This window comes from Ovis aries, chromosome 2 (assembly GCF_016772045.2).
Source record: "Ovis aries strain OAR_USU_Benz2616 breed Rambouillet chromosome 2, ARS-UI_Ramb_v3.0, whole genome shotgun sequence".
In the NCBI taxonomy this organism is placed as follows: domain Eukaryota; kingdom Metazoa; phylum Chordata; class Mammalia; order Artiodactyla; family Bovidae; genus Ovis; species Ovis aries.
In genome coordinates this window covers 150,282,938-150,306,583 of record NC_056055.1, presented here as the reverse complement: position 1 = coordinate 150,306,583, position 23,646 = coordinate 150,282,938, and the positions used below count along the sequence as shown (strand labels likewise).

The 23,646-nt window shown below is 35.4% G+C and overlaps 1 protein-coding gene across 32 annotated transcripts in view; it reads right to left on the bottom strand.

Moving 5' to 3' along the window:
* The window catches only part of BAZ2B (bromodomain adjacent to zinc finger domain 2B), a 325,416-nt gene that overhangs the window by 116,527 nt on the left and 185,243 nt on the right, over positions 1-23,646 (bottom strand). For 22 of the 32 annotated variants that reach the window (XM_042244893.1, XM_042244899.1, XM_042244894.1 and 19 more), the window contains 3 exons: positions 10,669-10,857; positions 6,253-6,420; positions 4,925-5,118 (listed from right to left, as the gene is read on the bottom strand). In XM_042244893.1, coding sequence (XP_042100827.1) covers positions 4,925-5,118; positions 6,253-6,420; positions 10,669-10,857 — 551 coding nt within the window. The remainder of the gene's footprint in view (positions 1-4,924; positions 5,119-6,252; positions 6,421-10,668; positions 10,858-23,646) is intronic. The other 10 variants (XM_042244895.1, XM_060409838.1, XM_060409840.1 and 7 more) reach the window with 2 other exon arrangements.

The following is a 23,646-nucleotide window of genomic DNA, read 5'->3' as shown; positions in this document are numbered from 1 at the left end:
ATTCTATTTTGTCTATTGTGCATTCTGAAAATTTCCACAATAAATGGTTTCTTGTTTTGGTTTTCCTAAAGCATGGGCTGTGAAGTCAATCTGCCTGATTTCATATGCTAACCACTTAATGGCCAACTGCTTGGGGATTCTTTTTCTCAATTTCTAATAATAGTACCTACCTCATTAGGGATATAGGGAGAGCTGAAATCGATATTATATGCAAAACAATTACAGCAGAACCGGTATGTGTTAACTTCCCAATAAATGTTATCTATGAGGTCACCATTAACCCCACCACAAAGCCATGAGAACTTACACAGGGCTGGGGAATCAGACTCTTGAGGGCACAGACTCTTGCGTGCACCGGGACCCAGGAGAAAGGAGTAGTGACCCCACAAGAGACTGACCCAGACTTGCCCATGAGCCTCCTGGTGTCTCCAGCAGAGGTGTGAGTCAGCGGTGGCCTGCTGCAGGGCTGGGGGCACTAGTGGGTGCATGGGACCTTTTTGAAGGAGGTCACCATTATCTTCAATACCTCCACTAAAGTTTGGCCCCAGGTAAATAACAGGGAGGGAACACAGCCACACCCATCAACAGAAAATTAATTAAAGATTTACTGAGCATGGCCCTGGCCATCAGAACAAGACTCAGTTTCCCCCTCAGTTAGTCTCTCCCATCAGGAAGCTTCCATAAGCCTCTTATCCTTCTCCATCAGAGGGCAGACAGACTGAAAACAACAGTCACAGAAAACTAACCAATCTGATCACATGGACCACAGCCTTGTCTAATTCAATCAAACTATGAGCCATGTCGAGTAGGGCCACCCAAGATAGACAAGTCATGGCAGAGAGTTTCGACAAAACGTGGTCCACTGGAGAAGGGAATGGCAAACCACTTCAGTATTCTTGCCTTGAGAACCCCATGAACAGCATGAAAAGGCAAAAAGATAGGACACTAAAAGATGAACTCCCCAAGTCTGTAGGTGCCCAATATGCTACTGGACATTAGTGGAGAAGTGCAGATGACACCACCCTTATGGCAGAAAGTGAAGAGGAACTAAAAAGCCTCTTGATGAAAGTAAAAGAGGAGAGTGAAAAAGTTGGCCTAAAGCTCAACATTCAGAAAAGGAAGATCATGGCATCCGGTCCCATCACTTCATGGGAAATAGATGGGAAACGGTGGAAACAGTGTCAGACTTTGTTTTTGAGCTCCAAAATCACTGTAGATGGTGACTGCAGCCATGAAATTAAAAGACGCTTACTCCTTGGAAGAAAAGTTATGACCGACCTAGATAGCATATTCAAAAGCAGAGACATTACTTTGCCGACTAAGGTCCGTCTAGTCAAGGCTATGGTTTTTCCTGTGGTCATGTATGGATGTGAGAGTTGGACTGTGAAGAAAGCTGAGCGCCGAAGAATTGATGCTTTTGAACTGTGGTGTTGGAGAAGACTCTTGAGAATCCCTTGGACTGCAAGGAGATCCAACCAGTCCATTCTGAAGGAGATCAGCCCTGGGATTTCTTTGGAAGGAATGATGCTAAAGCTGAAACTCCAGTATATTGGGTACCTGATGTGAAGAGTTGACTCATTGGAAAAGACTCTGATGCTGGGAGGGATTGGGGGCAGGAGGAGAAGGGGATGACAGAGGATGAGATGGCTGGATGGCATCACTGACTCGATGGACGTGAGTCTGAGTGAACTCCGGGAGTTGGTGATGGACAGGGCGGCCTGGCATGTTGCGATTCATGGGGTCACAAAGAGTCGGACACGACTGAGCAACTGAACTGAACTGAACTGAACTACAGAAAGAATGAAGAGACGGAGCCAAAGCAAAAACAACACCCACTTGTGGATGTGACTGGTGATGGAAGTAAAGTCTGATGCTGTAAAGAGCAATGTTGCAATAGGAACCTGGAATGTTAGGTCCATGAACCAAGGTAAATTGGAAGTGGTCAAACAGGAGACGGTAAGAGTGAAAATCAACATTTTAGGAATCAGTGAACAATGGACTGGAATGGGTGAATTTAACTTACATGACCATAATATCTACTATGGTGGGCAGAAATCCCTTAGAAGAAATGGAATAGCCCTCATAGTCAACAAAAGAGTCTGAAATGCAGTACTTGAATGCAGTCTCAAAAACAACAGAATTATCTCTGTTCGTTTCCAAGGCAAATCAATCAATATCATGGTAATCCAAGTCTATGCCCCGACCAGTAATGCTAAAGAAGCTGAAGGTGAACGGTTCTATGAGGACCTATAAGACCTTCTAGAACTAACACCCCAAAAAGATGTCCTTCTCATTATAGGGGACTGGAATGACAAAGTAGGTAGTCAAGAAACACCTGGAGTAACAGGCAAATTTAGCCTTGGAGTACAGAATGAAGTAGGGCAAAGGCTAATAGAGTTTTGCCAATAGAACTCACTGGTCATAGCAAACACCCTCTTCCAACTACACAAGAGAAGACTCTACACATGGACATCACCAGATGGTCAATCCCGAAATCAGATTGATTACATTCTTTGCAGCCAAAGATGGAGAAGATCTATACAGTCAGCAAAAACAAGACTAGGGGCTGACTGTGGCTCAGACCATGAACTGCTTATTGCTAAATTCAGACTTAAATTAAAGAAAGTAGGGAAAACCAGTAAACCATTCAGGTGTGACTTCAATCAAATCCCTTATGATTATCCAATGGAAGTGACAAAGAGATTCAAGGGATTAGATCTGATAGACAGAATACCTGAAGAACTATGGACAGAGGTTCATGACATTGTACAGGAGGCAGGGATCAAAACCATCCTCATGGAAAAGAAATGCAAAAGAGCAAAATGGCTGTCTGGGGAGGCCTTACAAATAGCTGAGAAAAGAAGAGAAGCTAAAGGCAAAGAAGAAAAGAAACGGTATACCCATTTGAATGCAGAGTTCCAAACAATAGCAAGAAGAGACACGAAAGCCTTCCTCAGTGGTCAATGCAAAGAAATAGAGGAAAACAACAGAATGGGAAAGATTAGAGATCTCTTGAAGAAAATCAGAGATAACAAGGGAACATTTCATGCAAAGATGGGCACAATAAAGCACAGAAATGGTATGGACCTAACAGAAGTAGAACATGTTAAGAAGAGGTGTCAAGAATACACAGAAGAACTATACAAAAAGATCTTCGTGACCCAGAGAATCACGATGGTGTGATCGCTCACTTAGAGCCAGACATCCTGGAATGCGAATGCAAAGTCAAGTGGGCCTGTAGAAGCATGACTAAGAACAAAGCTAGTGGAGGTGATGGAATTCCAGTTGAGCTATTTCAAATCCTGAAAGATGATGCTGTTAAAGTGCTGCACTCAATACGCCAGCAAATTTGGAAAACTCAGCAGTGATCACAGGACTGGAACAGGTCAGTTTTCATTTCAATCCCAAAGAAAGGCAATGCCAAAGAATGTTCAAACTACCACATAATTGCACTCACTTCACATGCTAGCAAAGTAATGCTCAAAATTCTCCAAGCCAGGCCTCAGCAGTATGTAAACTGTGAACTTCCAGATGTTCAAGCTGGATTTAGAAAAGGCAGAGAACCAGAGATCAAATTGCCAACATCTGCTGGATCATTGAAAAAGCAACAGAGTTCCAGAAAAGCACCTACTTTTGCTTTATTGACAACGCCAATACCTTTGACTATGTGGATCACAACAAACTGTGGAAAATTCTGAAAGAGATGGGAATACAGACCACCTGACCTGCCTCTTGAGAAAATTTATGCAGGTCAGGAAAGAACAGTTAGAACTGGACATGAAACAACAGACTGGTTCCAAACAGGAAAAGGAGTATGTCAAGGCTGTATATTGTCACCCTGCTTATTTAACTTACATGCACAATACATTATGAGAAAAGCTGGGCTGGATGAAGCATAAGCTGGAATCAAGATTGCTGGGGGAAATATCAATAACCTCAGACATGCCAATGACACCACCCTTGTGGCAGAAAGTGAAGAGGAACTTAAGGGCCTTTGATGAAAGTGAAAGAGGAAGAGTGAAAAAGTTGGCTTAAAACTCAACAGTCAGAAAACTAAGATCATGGCATCTGGTCCCATCACATTATGGCTAATAGATGGGGAAACAATGGAAACAGTGTCAGACTTTATTTTGGGGGGCTCCAAAATCACTGCAGATGGTGACTGCAGCCATGAAATGAAAAGACGTTTGCTCTTTGGACGAAAAGTTATGACCAACATAGACAGCACTTTAAAAACAAAGACATCACTTTGCCAACAAAGGTCCATCTATACAAAGCTATGGTTTTTCTAGTGGTCATGTATGGATGTGAGAGCTGGACTATAAAGAAAGCTGAGCGCTGAAGAATTGATGCTTTTAAACTGTGGTGTTGGAGAAGACTTTCGAGAGTCCCTTGGACTACAAGGAGATCCAACCAGTTCATCCTAAAGGAAATCAGTCATGAATGTTCATTGGAAGGACTGATGCTGAAGCTGAAACTCCAATACTTTGGCTACCTGATGCGAAGAACTTACTCATTTTGAAAAGACCCTGATGCTGGGAAAGACTGAAGGCAGGAGGAGAAGCAGATGACAGAGGATGAGATGGTTTGATGGTATCACTGACTCAATGGACATGAGTTTGAGTAAACTCCAGGAGTTGGTGATGGATGGGGAGTCCTGGCATGCTGCAGTTGATGGGGTTCCAAAGAGTCAGACATGAGTGAGCAACTGAACTGAGCTGAGTGATGACTATCTGTGTTATTGATACTGGTGCTAACATTTTTTATTTTTTAAATGTTTAATAATAAAACTACTCGATAAAAATAAATATCTGTAAAAACAGGAGTTCATAAATCATAAAAAATTATTCCATAGATTCAGTCAGTTTGACCTTTAAAATACTTGTATAGATCTGTTATATTTAACCCCTGAAGGTTAACTTACCTTATCTTTGATTTTGTCAGCTCTAGCATCCATAGGCTGGGTTTTGTTTTGTTCCTGATTACACTTTCTGTTTCCTCCACCTGAGCTTATACTTTTCGTTTGTCCCACAGAACTTGAAGCAGTAGTGGACAGTACAGATGTGTTGATACCAGATACAGATGATGTACTGTTTCCATTTACTGATCCATTTACACCTTGAAAGTTAAAATAAATACGTTTATACAAGAGAATGTTACTCAGAATAAAAACGAATGAAATAATGACATACACCACAATTGGGATGACTTAAAAACAGTATGCTAAGTGAAACAAGCCAGACACAAACTGTATGATTCCATCTCTATGAGATATTCACAACAGGTATATCTATAGAGAAAGAGGGCAAGCTAGTGGTTGCCAGAGATTGAGAGAGGAAATAACAGGGAGAAACTGGTATGAAGTTTCCTTTGGGGGTGATGAAAATGTGTTGAAACTAGATAGAGTTGGTTGTTGTACAACACTATTAGTGCCTTTAATGTCACTGAATTATTCTGTTTAAAATGGTAAATTTTACATTTATGTGAATTTTACTTCAATTAGAAAAGCTTTAGAAAAGTAATTAAATACAACTATTCCCTCTTTCAGGGCAAACTCCCAAACATCTACTTAAGTGGAAAGAAAGACAGTAACAAACCATCTAAAATGGTATTATAATTTGCAAATGTATTCTAACAACAGTTATCAACTATGAAATATTAATGAAAATGTAAAAGAAAAAAGGTGTGCTAACATACAAATTTAATGCTTAATTAGAGAAGAAGTAATATATTTTATTGAGCAACATAAGGGAGGTAATGAGATACAGAGGAAAAGCAGTGGGGTTGGGAGTTAAAACCTGGGTTAAATTCTGCTATACAGGGGCTTCCCTTATAGCTCAGTTGGGAAAGAATCTGCCTGCAATGCAGGAGACCCAGGTTTGATTCCTGGGTCGGGAAGATCCCCTGGAGAAGGAAATGGCAACCCACTCTAGTATTCTTGCCTGAAGAATCTCATGGACAGAGAAGCCTGGCCGGCTACAGTCCATGGGGTCCAAAGAGTTGGACACGACTTAGTGACTAAACCAAACCAACCATGCAATGTCAATATGTAAACAGTACTTTCTTGAATAATTTATTTAATCTTGGCTGCAAAACACGAACACTTTCAATCTCACAGAGTTATTATAAAGATTAAGCAAGACAATGTGAAAGTGTCTAGCACAATGCTTTATAACTGTTTCTAAATCTGAACTCTACTGAAAATGGATACTGAAATGAAGGATAATACTTCACTCAAGTTAACATGGATACCTTTTTCAGGACCATTTCTATTACTTTTTCCAGAAGTCCTTGAATGGAATGAAGAAGAATCATGATTCTGGGCTGGAGGAGCAAACAGTGGTGGAATTCCCAGTAATGGTGGAAAGAAGGTTGCCCCTGTACGTGTATGAACATCTGTTGTTCGCCACCATTCTGCACCTCAAAGCCAAACACCAAACAAGCAAAAATATTTGGATTAACTTCCTAGTTAATTTAACAGTGCTTTTTATATTTTATTACTGAAGAAAAATTTCAGGTTTCATCTTGGAACAGAATTGCTGAATTACACATAGTTCTGACCATCTTTCTAATTATAAGATAACTGACTAGAAGTTATACATTCATCATTCTGCTCGTTAAGACAGTATCCACGGTTCTTCACTTAGCAGCTTCTATGAATTCCAAGTTTATGAAGAACAAAGGTAGTCTATAGTTTTTAAAATAAAATGGGAAAATTGAAATTAACATTAAAGAACTGTTTAACTCTTTGATGACTTACATCATAATTTTTCTAAATTAGCAAAGAAAGAGTGTTTAAGATTATTTTAATCTATTTTAAAACTTTAGAATGTAAAGCAACCATCTACAATCTATGTTAAGAATTTCCTTAAATTACATACAAAAAAACTCTGGCTTTGATATATCAAATGCTTTAAATAATAATACAAACGCCACTGTAATTCAGCATATCTTGAATACCTTTATGGAAGAAAACGTCTATACTCAAACAAAACAACAGAGAGAGCAAAATCAATGTCTATTTTTTGTTTGTTTCTGGTCCAAAAAACGAAAAGTGCTTCAAAGATTTCCAAAAACAAGTTGCCATATTAAACTATAAAAGACTTATATAATTTTTTTCCTTAATTTAAAAAGCCTGAATTTTATTTATACTTCCTCTTACAAATTACAGATAATAATGTCTTATCATTGAATGCAATTTAGCTATTCAAACAGTGGCTTTTAGTTAAAACTGTTAGAAAATGAGAGAAAGCAAATTTTATAGAATACATTATTTAGGGAAAGTTTAAGATTAAGAAGAAATCTAAAATAAATCAAAGGACAGTCTTATATTGCCCCATCTAAAATCTTGGAAAGAATACTTTCCAAATGGCTAACCAGCTAGATTACCAAGTCAGTTACTATCAGTTACTACCTTTTAGGCTAATCTTCCAAGAGATGTGGTACATTTTTCATAGACTTGATAATCACAAAAAATTAGAGGAAAAATCCCAATAATAGAGTATGGGAAAATTCAACATAGTCAATGTATTGTATTATATGATCTTGAAAGCTTTTCTAAGAACATCTCTTCATTAAAACAAGATGTAAAGTTATGTGAACCTTCATTATCTAAAGACAAAAGTCTAGATTAAAAGAAAGTGAAATGTTCTTGGTAACTGACATTCTAATGTCTAAAAATCAGTATAAGCAGAAAACTGCAAAAGCTATTCTACTGCACTGCAGGAAGTCGCTGCTAGTGAAATGACACCAATGTATATTCAGCAGTGCCTGAATGATGGGAACTGAACCAAGAATAACTATATAAAACTATCAATCATTTATCTACTGTTAAGATGAAAGAACTGTATTTAGATAGAAAGAAAAACTATGTTTTTGGAGCTTATATCAGCATAGCCGGAATCTATTGCTATTTATAGGTTTGAAAACTTGGTTCTATTTAGCTGATAAAAAAGGAAATACCAGTTTCCTGAAATATTCATATTATTTAACATAGAGTCTATAATTAAAGCAATATAGTTGAAGGTTCAGACTTTGTAAACAACCAACAAATTGGTAAGGTAATCAACGTATAATAAGACTCAAATATTTTAAACATAATCAAACTGAGAAAAAAAACATAAAAATGTACTTTAGAATATCAATAGTAAATAAGCAAACAACAGAGATTAGAAAAAAACACAACTGGAAAATGTACATGTTATAAATTCAAGTAAATAAGATCAAATAAAAAGATGAAAATGGTAGCACTTCTGAAAACAAGCTTCACAAATGTCTAATATTTCATGGGAAATAACAGAATTTTTGTTAAGTATGAATTATTTCTTTTTCAAATTAAGAAAAAAACAACACAGTCACAAACTACCTTGTTGATAAATGAAATTTACAAAATAAGGATTATATAAACTAGAACATGAGGAATTTCTAAATGTATTCAAAGGCAGTAACTGCATGGTAACAACATTAATCATATTCCATTGAAAAAGTCTATTATTTCAGAGGATATACTGAAACACAATTTGAACCTATAAGACAGCAGAATTTAAAAATCTCCCTGAGTTGAGAGAGCCAAATACTTCACAAAAATTCATAGTAATATAAAAATATAATGACTAAAATTATAAATATTTTAAAAGAACTTCTCATGAAATACTATTTCAATATAAAATGGAAATAATTTTATTATATAATATACATTAAGTAATTTTCACATTGATTCAATCACCTGAAATGCAGACTAGTTTAGAAGTGCATAATATTTAAAAGTAAACTATTCCCGATTTAAAATTCCTAGTGATTTCTTCTCTTTGTGTTTTTAAAATTTTGGCATTTTGGTTACCCTTTTAAATAAAACCAATTATAGACAATCTAAGTTATATAAGATGTACAGCTTAAACAAATGAGTCCTCTATAACAAAGCATATTCTCTTGGCAAACAAGTACGCTTATACAGCCATACTGTTATTTGCCACTAAAGACTCTGTCTTATAATTTTCTATTTATCCATCTTCTAAAAACTATAAGAAACATAACATAGACAATGTTAGTGTACTCCTAAGTGCTTAGCCTAGTGTACAGAACATAGTTAGATGCTCAAAGAAGTTTGTACAATAAATGGATGAATGAATAGCTTATATGAATAGCTTATACAGATTAGGGAAGTTATCAGATTTTTTCCATACAGTGGAAATACCAACATTATTGAAGATGAGATGAGTAATTCTTACAACTGTTAACCATGTTTTCAGTACAGAAGATAATTGATTTTAATACTTCAATAATTACATTGTGGTTTTAAAATGCTCAAAAGCAATTAATACTACATATATATCAAACTATATCAAATATAAGAAATTGTGTTAAAATAATTTTTAAAATTTAAGATACTAGCAACTATATTACTATTACATATTTTAATTTTTTATTCAGCAACCTATATTTCAGCAAGTATCTACTGATTACTCATCTTGCTAAGCAACCGTGCTCAGAACTGCCTAAAATAAATTCCTATTAGTATTTTTTAAAGCAAATGTCAAGACTTGGTTTGACTTTTAACTTTCTAGACACATTGTTCCTTCTCATCATCCCTTTTCTGAATTAAAGAAATAATATGACTCAAAAAATGAGTCATATTAAGTATATATTTAACCATCTTTTCATCAAACAAGATACTTGATTCCTTTTAAAGAAACTCTTAACAAGAGGAAGAATCATGATGGCTACCAATCATGTACTAATTATGTATGCTGAACACTGCATTCAGCACTGGACATGGATTATCTCTTTTAATCTTCACAAGAACCCTAAGAGGTAGATACTGTTATTATTATTATCATCCTCATTATTCACATGAAAAAACTGAGGCTAAGAGGTCGGATTATTTGTTCGGTCAAGGTCACACAGCTGAAAGGTAACAGGCCTGATTTAAATTCAGATCCATTTGTCTCTGAATTATGCTCTATTAGTAACACTAAATCATGTATCCTTAACTAAAATTTATTAAGATAAAATTAATCACTGGAAACACATTAAAGCTTAGACTTTCAAAATAATATAACGAGAAATTATAGCATGTTTGTCTAAGTTAAGCTTTAATTGGTGTCTTACTGAACTCCTGAATCCTCATAATCTGGGATAATTCTGGTCTCCCCCCCATGTAAGTGGTGCAAATCTGTGGTTGTTTAAGTAAAATATGAAAAAATAGAAATTTAAGAGCCAAGCTCATCTTACTTACAAACACAGAGAAATGAGAACTCAAAATAAAAGTGTATTTATTCATTACAGGAACTGGACTTTCGTTTTTCACTGAAAGTTAAATAATTTTTTTTAAGAACCAAGTAAAACTGAGAAAAATTAATCAAATTTTATACTTCTAATACATATACTTTTCTACTTCAATAAAAAGCATGATAAAAACTTGGCTTAATTATTCACTTTTGCAACAGATAGCTTAGCATTTGAATAACTAGTTAATTACACTGCCACACAGCACACACAGTGTGTTTACTATTTTGCACATGATAAAAAGGATTGCACTAATTCTTGCATGTGAGCTTTAATATACCAGGCATAAGACTATTCTTTTTGTTCAGTTTAATAAACAATTACTGCTTGCACATTTTCAAGCTTTCTTTCTTTCTTTGAACACTGTTTGTAATAGATGTTTACCTGGAAAAGACGCTAGTTGGGGATGGGCGGCTAAGGCTGTGGGTGTACCAAGTGTCCCCAAACCACCAAATTCTGAATGCCCTGAGCTGGCTGAATGTAGACCAAAGACTGGGTGGCTGACCATTGGGAAGGCACTCGACACTGTGGACAGGTTAAACGGTTGATCCCCAGCTGCTCTGAATAAATGTCCTGGGAGGGAAAAAAACACACTTAAAGTTGTATTATAAAAACAGATGAGATTTATCTGATTTCAGCATTCATAGTGTATTAAAATTTATAGTTTATCTATTAAATTTCTATTATACCTTTTTTCTTTTGCATTTCTGTTCTTCAAACCCTACAGAATAAGATGTTTTTAGAAACAAGAATATACTCTAAAAATAAGTCAAATGAATGACATAACTTTATTTATAATTTTGAGATTGAGAATGATGCTTTAAGTAAGCAATTTTCATGAATTATATAGTTTGACCTGCAAAAGTGAGGCAAACTTTCTGCTAATACATGTACATTAATATTTTATCAGGAATTTCTACTCATAAGAAGGAAGATAAAAAAACATCCTATTAATACAAGTTGAAAATTAATAAAATAAATCCAGAATCCGTCACAAAGTCATTACTCAAATTGTCATATACTCTAGGCAAAGAGTTCCTAATTTCCATGTGCTAGAATTCGAAGCTATAGTCTCTATCCAACATCTTTAGGTGAGGAGAGTTGATGCCAAAAAGGATTATATTTCTAGCCTGATAAAGCAATACATCCAAGAGCATAAGTATTTAATAAATAAAACTACTAATTTATTTCTAAATGCATTCAAAGGTAGTGATCAATATAAAAATCATTTTTAAACATTGTGACAGTAAGTTCATATTCAATTCAAACATGATTTTTTTCAATCTCTACATTTACTCTAAAGAGACTCTAGTACTAAATGTCATAACCCAAAGCTGCAGTGTTAAATAATCCAAAACACAATGTATTTTTCATTCTTTGTAGGGATTTGGCAGAAGATTTGTTAATACTTGGAAATCTTCTTTTTACTTCCAGGAAATAATTAAGTTTCCTGATTTGATAGTATGAAAGCAGAATATCAAAACTCACACTCTAGGCTACCATAATTTACTGTGTGAAAACTATTGTGCTCTGTGTTAAAAAAAAAAAATATAAGGCTTCCTTATGATCCTGTTTATAGCAGACCTGGCTATGCACTGCAATATAGTTTGAATAAAGTATGTTTGAAGTAAATTAAAAAAATGCAACTTAAAAATAAGTATAGTTTTCGTTATCATTTAGTTATCAGCAAAATCTCTCCTCTTTGCTTTTTTATTCTCTGAAAACTAAGAGGAAGTCATCAAAGAGATCAGAGTGTACTCTCATTGACTGATATAAGCCCTAAATTCCTCATTGAAATAACACTGTATTTTCATTGAAGTAGTAAGATTTAAATAGATGATTACATCAAGTATATCTTACATCAATCAGCCTTCAAGGTAAAAAGTTCTGATTGAAGGCTGAGGTCCCACTATTACAAAGCAGTTAGTAGATCTTATAAGGAAGATACTCAAGAGTCTATACAAGTAAGGCCCACAAATAAAACTGTGAGGGAGGAGGGCAGGGAAGGACACAAACTTGGATATATTTTCTTAGTCAGCCAACCTTAGTTTCTGTTTATTAAAGCCTAAACAGAAAATCTGTGAGTTTGGTACTTTTTATGTAATCAGAATTCTAGACTGCAATTAGCACTAAAATTAACTCAAAACAAAACAGAGTCTGCTATTAGAAAAAAGGGAAATTACTCAAGTATTACTATTTTTAAAAGTATTGCTATGGTATCACAAAGATTATGTAAATTTTGAGTGGGGTGGGGTTGGTGGGCAATAGAATTCTCAAAGACCCAGCTAATTTCTCTAAAAAAATGAGCCTATATATATCAGTAAGAACCATTATTTATTTTCACATGTGATTACCTATAAAATCTCCGATTCTCACTAATCAATTCAACTTCTGAAATCACATGTCCTTAATCAATTGCTTATTTATAAGCATACTGTGGTCAGTTACATTTTCCTCTATATTAGTTTTCTTGATAAACAAGATGAACTGAACATTCAGTTTGTAGATTTTAAGATCATTTTTAACATATTTTACAAAATAATAATTCTTAAATTATACTTGTCAATTGTATATATGTATTAATAGCAGTGATTTAATACAAAAAATTTTGTGAGATAAACTCAAAACTATACAATATATTATTAAAACTCAGAACAGATTGAAATTATAAGGGATCAGAAACTGATAGATATATTACTACAACAGAAGTTAATTGTTAGCCAGAACATTTTCTTATTGTGAAGAAATAAATGAGCAAGGTTTACCTTGGAGTCTCATGAACCAAAAACATGAGTAATATCTAAATGCAGTTGTCACTCTTGCAGCAATAAGTAAGAATCAATTTTAATTAAAAATCAATTTTACACAATTTGATAATAAAAAGGTTATTTTAAAAAATGCATTTAGTTTTTAATTGAAGGTTAACTGCTTTACAGAATTGTGTTGGTTTCTGTCAAACATCAACATCTTTTTCTAACTCTAAAAAGTGTGACAGCTAGAAAGAGCTGAATATAAGATTTCAACAAAATATGAGCTTTACTCACTGTAGATTCAAATAGGAAAAAAAGTAGTTTGTACACAGAGTTATATCTATGGTTGACAAAATTATGAAGAGGCTACCTTACTCTATTTTCTTATTCCTTTTTAGAAAACTCCTGTTGAACATAATTGAAGCATAGAAAGTACTCACGTGACAATGGAATCTATACGACCTATTTATTCCTTGTTGATAAGAAAATGTTCACTTTTGTATATAGTAGAGATCAGGCCCACATTATACTGATTATAGTGATACTATGCATTATTAGGAGCACATATCAGAGATTTTCTTTGCTATACATGGATAAAGTTATACCACTGAAGGAAAATAATTTCATACTACATTTAATAATCTCTACTAAATTTTGCCTATATAACAATATAGAAGTCAGTGATAAAAAGCATATCTTTCTGATTAAATGGCTTTGTAATTCTATATGTATTAATAATTTAAATATTATTATTCCACACTTTTTATAAAAACAGGTACTAATTCCATGTAAAAACCTTCCAGAATTATTCTGTTCTTTATTCAAAAGTGTCTAATAATTCAGACATTTCATGAACATATTAAGTTCATATTAAGTACAGGTGCTATGCTTAGTAGTTAGCATACAGGATAAATAAGACATAATCCCGAACCTTAAGGAACTCAATGATTTGAACATAATTTAGGTAGTGTAAGACTTTGGGCTCCAAAATCACTGCAGATGGTGATTTCAGCCATGAAATTAAAAGATGCTTACTCCTTGGAAGGAAAGTTATGACCAACCTAGATAGCATATTCAAAAGCAGAGAATTACTTTGCCAACAAAGGTCCGTCTAGTCAAGGCTATGGTTTTCCAGTGGTCATGTGTGGATGTGAGAGTTGGACTGTGAAGAAGGCTGAGAGCCGAAGAATTGATGCTTTTGAACTGTGGTATTGGAGAAGACTCTTGAGAGTCCCTTGGACTGCAAGGAGATCCAATCAGTCCATTCTAAAGGAGATCAGTCCTGTTCATTGGAAGGACTGATGCTAAAGCTGAAACTCCAATACTTTGGCCACCTCATGCGAAGAGTTGACTCACTGAAAAAGACCCTGATGCTGGGAGGGATTGGGGGCAGGAGGAGAAGGGGACGACAGAAGATGAGATGGCTGGATGGCATCACTGACTCAATGGACATGGGTTCGGGTGAACTCCAGGAGTTGGTGATGGACAGGGAGGCCTGGCGTACTGCGATTCATGGGGTCGCAAAGAGTCGGATATGACTGAGCGACTAAACTAAACTGAACTGAAGACTTTTTCACACCACAATGTATTAAACAAGTTAGTTAACATTATAATATTATGAACTGGTATTGTCACACACAGGAATCAGTAACAGATCCCAAATACCTAAAACAATGTCTTGTACAGAGTAGATATATAATAGGTACCTGCTGAATGAATCGATTTATTACTCATTTAATAACAGAAGGTGCACATGCATGGGACTAATTCCAAAGACTAGGAAGTTGTCTTGAATTTTCATTTAAACTTGCAAGGATTCTTCTTACTAGTTTCCTTTTGTCTTACACTTAGGCATCCTCAAGTCCTAATTTTTTAAAATTACCACTTGGCCTTTTATTTCTCCTTGATTTCATTTAGGCCACATACTGGATTCTATCACACAAAACTCTACCACTCCAAGATCTTAAACTCTTATATTTTTCTAACCACAGTTTCCACCTTTCCATTTCCACATTTCTCAGCATGCCTTTTGGTCTGTCTTCTACCTCTTGACCCCATCTATCTCTTTCCCTCTCAATTCCATCTCACCATCACTCATTAACCTTGAAAGAAAATTCTTATACTTGTATGTCTACTTCCTCCTCAGTTCTCAGAATCTTTAATACCTTGCAAAGTCTAAGTCTCCCTTCCATTTTGTCTGTAAAGGACCTTAAGTTTTCCTAACCACTAGATTTCAATAATCTCTGCTCTTCTCATTCTTAACCTGACTCTATAAATCTGGCATATGATTGCCTCTTCCTTATTAAAACCCATTTTCACCCTTAAGATCCAGGTCATGGAACTATTTTGATATTCTTATTAACTATATTTTTCAATACTACTACTGTGTGCCTTATTGGATTTTTTTCTGTAAATATAAGTAAGATTCCTTAAGATTTTGTCCAACCATCTCCTTCTTCCACTTTTATGCTTTCTTCCTCAGTCATTTCATGTACTTCCACTGTTTTAACTATCATTTCTATGCACATGAATTCTAAACTAGGATTTTAGATCCTTGAGAGTGAAAACTGGATCTCGATCATCTCAATAATCTGCAATACTTGGCATAATATGAAACACAAGTACTTAATAAATGTTTTCCATTATTATATTTTTGGTCACGTTATTTCTATAGACCCTCCATGCTTATGTAACATGCTCTTTGACTTCTTTTGCCTTTTATAATCTTAACTATACTTTCATAATAATTTCAAGAAAATATACTCCAAGAAGTATCCCTGAATCTCCCAGATAGATACGTTTTTGGACCCTCTTTGAACATTCAATTATTCACAATGTTTTATCAGACCATCGCTAGGGTATAAGGTTGTAAAGGAATGAGCCATTTCTTTTCATTTTTACTCTCTACAAAACACTGCAGAAAACAAACTGTTAACAATTGCAAGGACAACACTTTATAATACCTGCTGTGGATAACTCCAAAAATGGTAGTTTTCAATTCTCTGTTTCTCTTTTCCTTTAAAAAGTGAGAGTAACCAGGAGTCATTCTTAAAGTGATAAAAATATACCTCACTTTCCCCCTCTGTTTCAATTATAAAAAGCATTCACAATGTTATTAAAAGCTCTTTGGGTACTTAGAAGCTGATTTAATAACATCTATGTTGTGGCTTTAATCTTCTTATACAGCAGAGGGTGCTGTTTAGATTACACCCTTGGTTTCATTGTCAGGTTTCATAGCTCAGTTGGTAAAGTAGCTGGCTGCAATGCAGGAGACCCCTGTTCAATTCCTGGGTGGGGAAGATCCTCTGGAGAAGGGATAGGCTACCCACTCCAGCATTCTTGGGCTTCCCTTGTGGTTCAGCTGGTAAAGAATGTGTTGGCAATGCGGGAGACCTCGGTTTGATCCCTGGGTTGGGAAGATCCCCTGGAGAAGGGAAAGCCTACCCACTCCAGTATTCTGGCCTGGAGAATTCCATGGACTGTATAGTCTATGGGGTCGCAAAGAGTCGGATGATTTTCACTTTCACTTTTTCATTGTCAGGACAGTGTCCTTAACCTTCTCCAACTGTCTTGAAACATCATGCGACTGTTCATAAGATTTCTAACCATAGACTGGAGAAGGCTAAGTGAACTCTGCAACTACGTTTTTTAAAAAGTATATTCTGTATTAATAAATTTTAAAAAAAACAGAGCATCTTCCTATAGGAAAGAAAATTCAACACAAGTCAAACTGACTCTTAAATTTATGAGTGCAAAATAAAATTATTTGAATATTAGAATGCCTTACTTTTGGAGAAGTGATTTTTCTACATTAACAAACCTATAATCAGAAGATCCTCTGAAATAAAAACCTGGCATGATTAACTCTCAAATTTTGCTCAGAGAACACAACTGAAAACTGATAAATTACATCATAAAATGAAAATAGTTTTAGAAGACCATAATTATGCTTTTTTACAGATATTAACATTCAAGCATAGTTTCAATATTATGAATGCAACTTTTTTTTGGTTTCCATTTTAACTGATAAGTAAAAATGTGAACTTACTGCATAATGAGAATACATCTCTAATGCCTAAATTGTTTACATTATAATAAGCTGACTACTTTTTAGCACAGCTTTACAGATTTTACTAGCCAATCCATCTATAAGTGATTAAAGCAGTTACAGAAATGCCAGTGTCTCAGGAACAGTGCATGTTAACTGCAAGTGCCTTTATTAATATCAAATGAACCTCACATAACAATAAAATAAGGCCTTTTCCCCCCACAGGAACAAAATTACATGAATACCATACTAATGTCTTGAACCTATACTATGAGTGGACAAAATCTCCTACCAATCAGGAAAAGTCTAGATAACAAATTAAAACAAAATGATTATAAGGAATAAGTATGCTTAAAGCATCTAATCTTTTTTTAAAAAATTAAGGAGACCACTTATTATGATAGAATTCCACATATGCTGCTTTTTGTATGCTACAAATGTCTTTGTTATTGCTACACAAACTTGTTGCAACATGTATTCTCTTATCTCTAGTTTTTTAAACTGTTAGCACATTTTACAGCATTGCAAAATCAGTGTCTAGTATGCAACCTTCAAAATGTGTTTAATCGTCAAAAATGGTAGCACAAATAAAGGTTACAAGAGTACTTAAACACTGGTAATAACTGAATTCAATAAAGTGAAATCACTGTAAGTTAAAGAAATGCTCAAATTATTTGCCCATATATTAAAATTACTAAACATATTAACACTTAAATATTCTGAAACTCACAATGTACAAATTCTGCTAACTTAAACTTTGACTGAAGAACAAAGAATTTTATAGTTAATGGTGACAAGACAATCCCCCACCAATAATTTCCATTTTATTTCTTTATTCTTACAACTTTTTTAGTAGTTAACCTTTATATTTTAACATTTAAAAAGCATGGTATGGAAATAAAGTCATTCTTTTTAAGTATTTGTTTTGAGATTGTTTTAGACTCACAAGAGTTGTAGAAAATAGTACAGGGTTCCAACCTTCCCTTATGTTATTTTATATGATAAAAACTAATTTTCAAAGCCAAGAAATTGACCCTGATTAATTAATTAATTTATTCAGATCTCAGTTTTTCCAGTAGTGTCCTTTTTCGGTGCTAAAATCCAATCCAGGATCTCACATTGCATTTAGCTACTGTGTTTCTTAATTTTCTCTAATTTGTGACAGTTTCTCAGTCTTGTCTTTCATGACCTTGATACATTAGAGTACTAGTCAGGTACTTTGTGGATAGATCTCAGTGTGGGTTTGTCTGATGTTTTCTCATGATTAGAAGAGGCTAAACATGATAGGGAAGAGTACCCAATGTTTCCTTGTCATTGGGTCCATGATGTTTCTATGTGGGACTGCTGACATTAACTTTGACCACTTGGTTAAGTTGGTAACTGCCAGGATTCAATATAAAGTCACTAATTTCCTTTCAAACAGTCTTTTTACTAGAAAAAAAAATCATTAAAAGTCTAGGTAGCCTTGGAAACAAAAGCTAATACTTTATATAACACTGAACCTGGTGAACAAGGTTTTGATTCAGTTCACTCAGTGATGTATCAATCCCCAGGCAAATAACTATTCTTAAAAGACAAGAGTAGCTGCTCCTCTGGAAAAAAAGTATTTTTTGTTAGATCTAATGAAAGAATTTAAAGTTCACAGATTAAAACACTAAAATTATACTATATTTCTATATTCCTATATTCAAATATAGATGCACTTTATTTTTATAATGAATTATAAAAAATCTGAAAACAGGCTTACTTCTAAAATTTTATTTTACTTATGCTTCAATAAATAAGTCAGTTTTCCCATAATAAACAAAAATTACTAAAAGCAGCTTTGAAAAACACATTTCTTTCATTGCTACATTAATGAAATGTAGCAATTTCATTGCTACATGTCTTTAAATTCCTGTCTCTAGTCCTTTAAACTAGAAGCATATTTCACAGCATTGCAAAATCAGCTTCTAGTATACAACCAGCAAAGTACAGCTAACCATCAAAAACAGTAGTGCATTCATATATTAACTTGCTACGGCAGCCATAACAAAGTACCCACAAACTGAGTGGCTTAGAACAACAGATATTTATTGTCTCAGTTCTGGAGGCTACAAAATTCAAAAAACAAGGTGTGGGCAAGGCCATGTCCCTGAAGATGCTAAGGAAGAATATGTTTCTTTATTCTAGAACTTTGGAAAACTCAGGCATATTTCCTATGTCTCCAGATGGGCTTCTTTCTGTATACATCTATGTCTAACCTACCCCTATAATAAAGACACCAGTAATTTTGGTTTAGGGCATTGATGCACTTGAAACTAAGGTGGAGTTACTATTTTGAAAACAAGGTGATTTGTTCTGCTGACTTAATGAACACTTTACTGTTACTCTTTTGCACTGAATTTTGCATATTTCTGGGAAGAGGTGAATTTGTCCCAAAATATTCCATCAGTTCAGTACAGTTCAGTCGCTCAGTCGTCTCCGACTCTTTGCACCCCATGAATTGCAGCACGCCAGGTTCCCTGTCCATCACCAACTCCTGGAGTTCAATCAGACTCACGTCCATCGAGTCACTGATGCCATCCAACCATCTCATCCTTTGTCACCCCCTTCTCCTCCTGCCCCTAATCCCTCCCAGCATCAGAGTCTTTTCCAATGAGTCAACTCTTCACATCAGGTACCCAATATACTGGAGTTTCAGCTTTAGCATCATTCCTTCCAAAAGAAATCCCAGGGCTGATCTCCTTCAGAATGGACTGGTTGGATCTCCTTGCAGTCCAAGGGACTCTCAAGAGTCTTCTCCAACATCACAGTTCAAAAGCATCAATTCTTCGGCGCTCAGCCTTCTTCACGTCCAACTCTCACATCCATACATGACCACGGGAAAAACCATAGCCTTGACTAGACGGACCTTAGTCGGCAAAGTAATGTCTCTGCTTTTGAATATACTGTCTAGGTTGGTGATAACTTTTCTTTCAAGGAGTAAGCGTCTTTTAATTTCATGGCTGCAACCACCATCTGCAGTGATTTTAGAGCCCCCCAAAATAAAGTCTGACACTGTTTCCACTGTTTCCCATCTATTTCCCATGAAGTGATGGGACCCGATGCCATGATCTTCGTTTTCTGAATGTTGAGCTTTAAGCCAACTTTTTGCTCTCCTCTTTCACATTCATCAAAAGGCTTTTCAGTTCTTCTTCACTTTCTGCCATAAGGGTGGTGTCATCTGCATATCTGAGGTTATTGATATTTCTCCCGGCAATCTTGATTCCAGCTTGTGTTTCTTCCAGTCCAGTGTTTCTCATGATGTACTCTGCATATAAGTTAAATAAGCAGGGCGACAATATACAGCCTTGACGTACTCCTTTTCCTATTAGGAACCAGTCTGTTGTTCCATGTCCAGTTCTAACTGTTGCTTCCTGACCTGCATACAGATTTCTCAAGAGGCAGGTCAGGTGGTCTGGTATTCCCGTCTCTTTCAGAATTTTCCACAGTTTATTGTGATCCACACAGTCAAAGGCTTTGGCATAGTCAGTAAAGCAGAAATAGATGTTCTTCTGGAACTCTCTTGCTTTTCCATGATCCAGTGAATATTGGCAATTTGATAGTTCATGGGAAAAACAGTTGTCTGTAGTATTGATGTAACAGCACTTTCTCATATGATCATGGTTTAAAGGAATATCTTGGTTAAATACATATTGGTTAGATGTGTAAATGCTCATATCATCAGCACACATTAAATGATTTTATACACAATTTCCAGGGGTGGGTTAAGAGTAGCTTGTGAAGCAACTGGAAGTGAATGGTGACAGAGAGACTATCTAGGGAAGACTTGGTGATAAGGGTCTCTCACACAGAGAGCAAGGGAGAGAGACTGTGTAACAATTATTGTTATAGATTCATGGCATGGGGAAATATTTTCCAGAATTATGAATTAATTAACAGCCTAGAATTCTTTTTTTTTCATACTTATGAACTATATAATGAAGGACTGCAATGCATTTTGCATAGCTTTCATTTCTTTGAAATTGCTGCTTTCTAAAATTCTCTTATTTTCACATTTTGTTGGGGAACCCAACTACTGATCAGCAGCATATCACTCAAGAAATAGCAATAGTTGGACATTTCTGAATTTTTCCATATTGCTTTTTTTCTTGTTATATTTATACTTGATTTTGAAGGACTGATTATGCTTGTGTCACTGCAAGCAATCAGGACCCAGTCACTGTGTAACACATAATGATACTAACTGTACAACAAAGCCCGAGTTTTTACCAACTGTAAACCCCTAGAGTTAGGTGTCTCTTCCTAATCCATTCATTTATACCATGGCGTTTTCTCTTCACACTCAGCGGATTCATAAGGTTATTTGCCTTTAGTGATTTCACTTTCTTACAGCATGAAATGATGAAGGTTGATAAAAGGAGAGATTAGATTTTAAAAAAATAATAAAGAACAGGAAAGCAAAGCTAAAAGAAACAGCAGCTCTAATTTATTTCTCTGTGAGAGCCTCAGGTCTCCTTAAGTGTTTTCCTATTTTGGCTCTTCAAATCCAGTCTAAGCTAAAATGAAGAGGTATGGTAGATGCTGTTACACATAGGCACAGTTCCCAAAGACCGCAGTAAGGTAAAGACCAAAAGGAAGCAAAACTGAAAGAAGATAAAACAGGAGAGCTGGGTTCAATCTCTGGTTTGGGAAGATCTCCTGGAGAAGGGAATAGCAACCCACTCCACTATTCTTGCCTAGAGAATACCATGGACAGAGAGAGCCTGCTGGGCTACAGTCCATGGGATCGCAAAGAGTTGGACACAACTGAGTGACTTTCACTTACTCACTTAAGGACCCAATTTACAAAGACATCACATGCTAAAGAACAGGAGATTAGGATTCCAATATATCTTTTTCTGAGAAGAAAGAAAAAATTATATCCATAACCTCGGGTTCATTTTTAAAATTACTTAATTGATTGGAAAGTATGGCTTTTCTTTACTAATTTACTGCTAAAATTCTAATTAAAACTCCAAAGTCCTAACCATAAAAGTTATGCAAAATATATTTCAAGAATACCTGGTGCCTTGTGATCAAACCATTCATTAAATAAATCTACTGAAAGGGGGAAAAAAGCTAGATAGTGAACATTCCAGGGTCTTTATTTGTGACTTACAGATGTCTAGAATATAGACAACTGAAAAAGAAAATTGTTCTAATAGTTCATATAAGTACTCAGAGACTGAAATGAAAATCCAGCTTAATCCCCAAACCCTCAAGAACAGGCCTATCTCATTCTCTTCATGGTTCTCTACTGACAGTAAACATAAGTTCCATCTTTTAAATAAGAATTTTTAATTAACAATTTTATTTATTCAATGCCTCTTCAGTAAAGTCAATTCATCTTTTAAGATTCTTTACGCTGAGGCTTACAATGCCCGTCTCCAACTAAAATCTGCAGTTATTTGGTATCATCAGAGTAGGGCAAGCTGCTGCTGCTGCTGAGTCACTCAACTGGGTCTGACTGTTTGCAACCCCACGGACCGTAGCCCACCAGGCTCCTCTGTCCATGGGGATTCTCCAAGCAAGAATACTGGAGTGAGTTGCCATTTCTTTCTCCAGGGGATCTTCCTGACCCAAGTAGAGCATAATATAGCCTAGGAAACATTAGAGTAAATTTATCATCTAACTTACAAATCCTATTTCTGCAATTTCATCTCTCTTCCCTCTCTTTCTTCAACAATTGTTTCTTAAGCACATATTTTGTGCCTGGCACCAACTGGATACACACTGACAAAAGAACTCCGTATGGTCCCAGCCTTTTAAGTGTAGACGGGACAAACAAGTAAAACACCACCAAATCTATGATTATAAATTGCGAAGGGTACTATGGAGGAAATTACTAGGTGTAAAAACAGATAATAGAAATTACCCAGACACTATGAACTAATTAATGTTTCAGGATATTTAACCTGAGACAAAGCATGAGAATCAGCTTATGTAATTCCTCTAAGACAAAGAGAGAACAGGATTGAGATCTTGTACAGTTCCTCTAAGACAAAGAGAGAACATGTTTGAGACCTTAAGTTGGAATTAGATGGTGGAGGATGTATCAGTTTTTAATAAATTGAAATGTACAAAACAATCAACTCAAAATGCCTAAGTGAAAAGGTAAATGTATTAATTCATGTAACATAAAAGCTTTTAGAACTAACACCCAAAAAAGATGTCCTTTTCATTATAGGGGACTGGAATGCAAATATAGGAAGTCAAGAAACACCTGGAGTAACAGGCAAATTTGGCCTTGGAGTACAGAATGAAGCAGGGCAAAGACTAATAGAGTTTTGCCAAGATAATGCACTGGTAATAGCAAACACCCTCTTCCAACAACACAAGAGAAGACTCTACACATGGACATCACCAGGTGGTCAACACCAAAATCAGACTGATTATATTCTTTGCAGCAAAAGATGGAGAAGCTCTATACAGGCAACAAAAACAAGACCAGGAGCTGACTGGCTCAGATCATCAACTCCTTATTACCAAATTCAGACTTAAATTGAAGAAAGCAGGGAAAACCGCTAGACCATTCAGGTA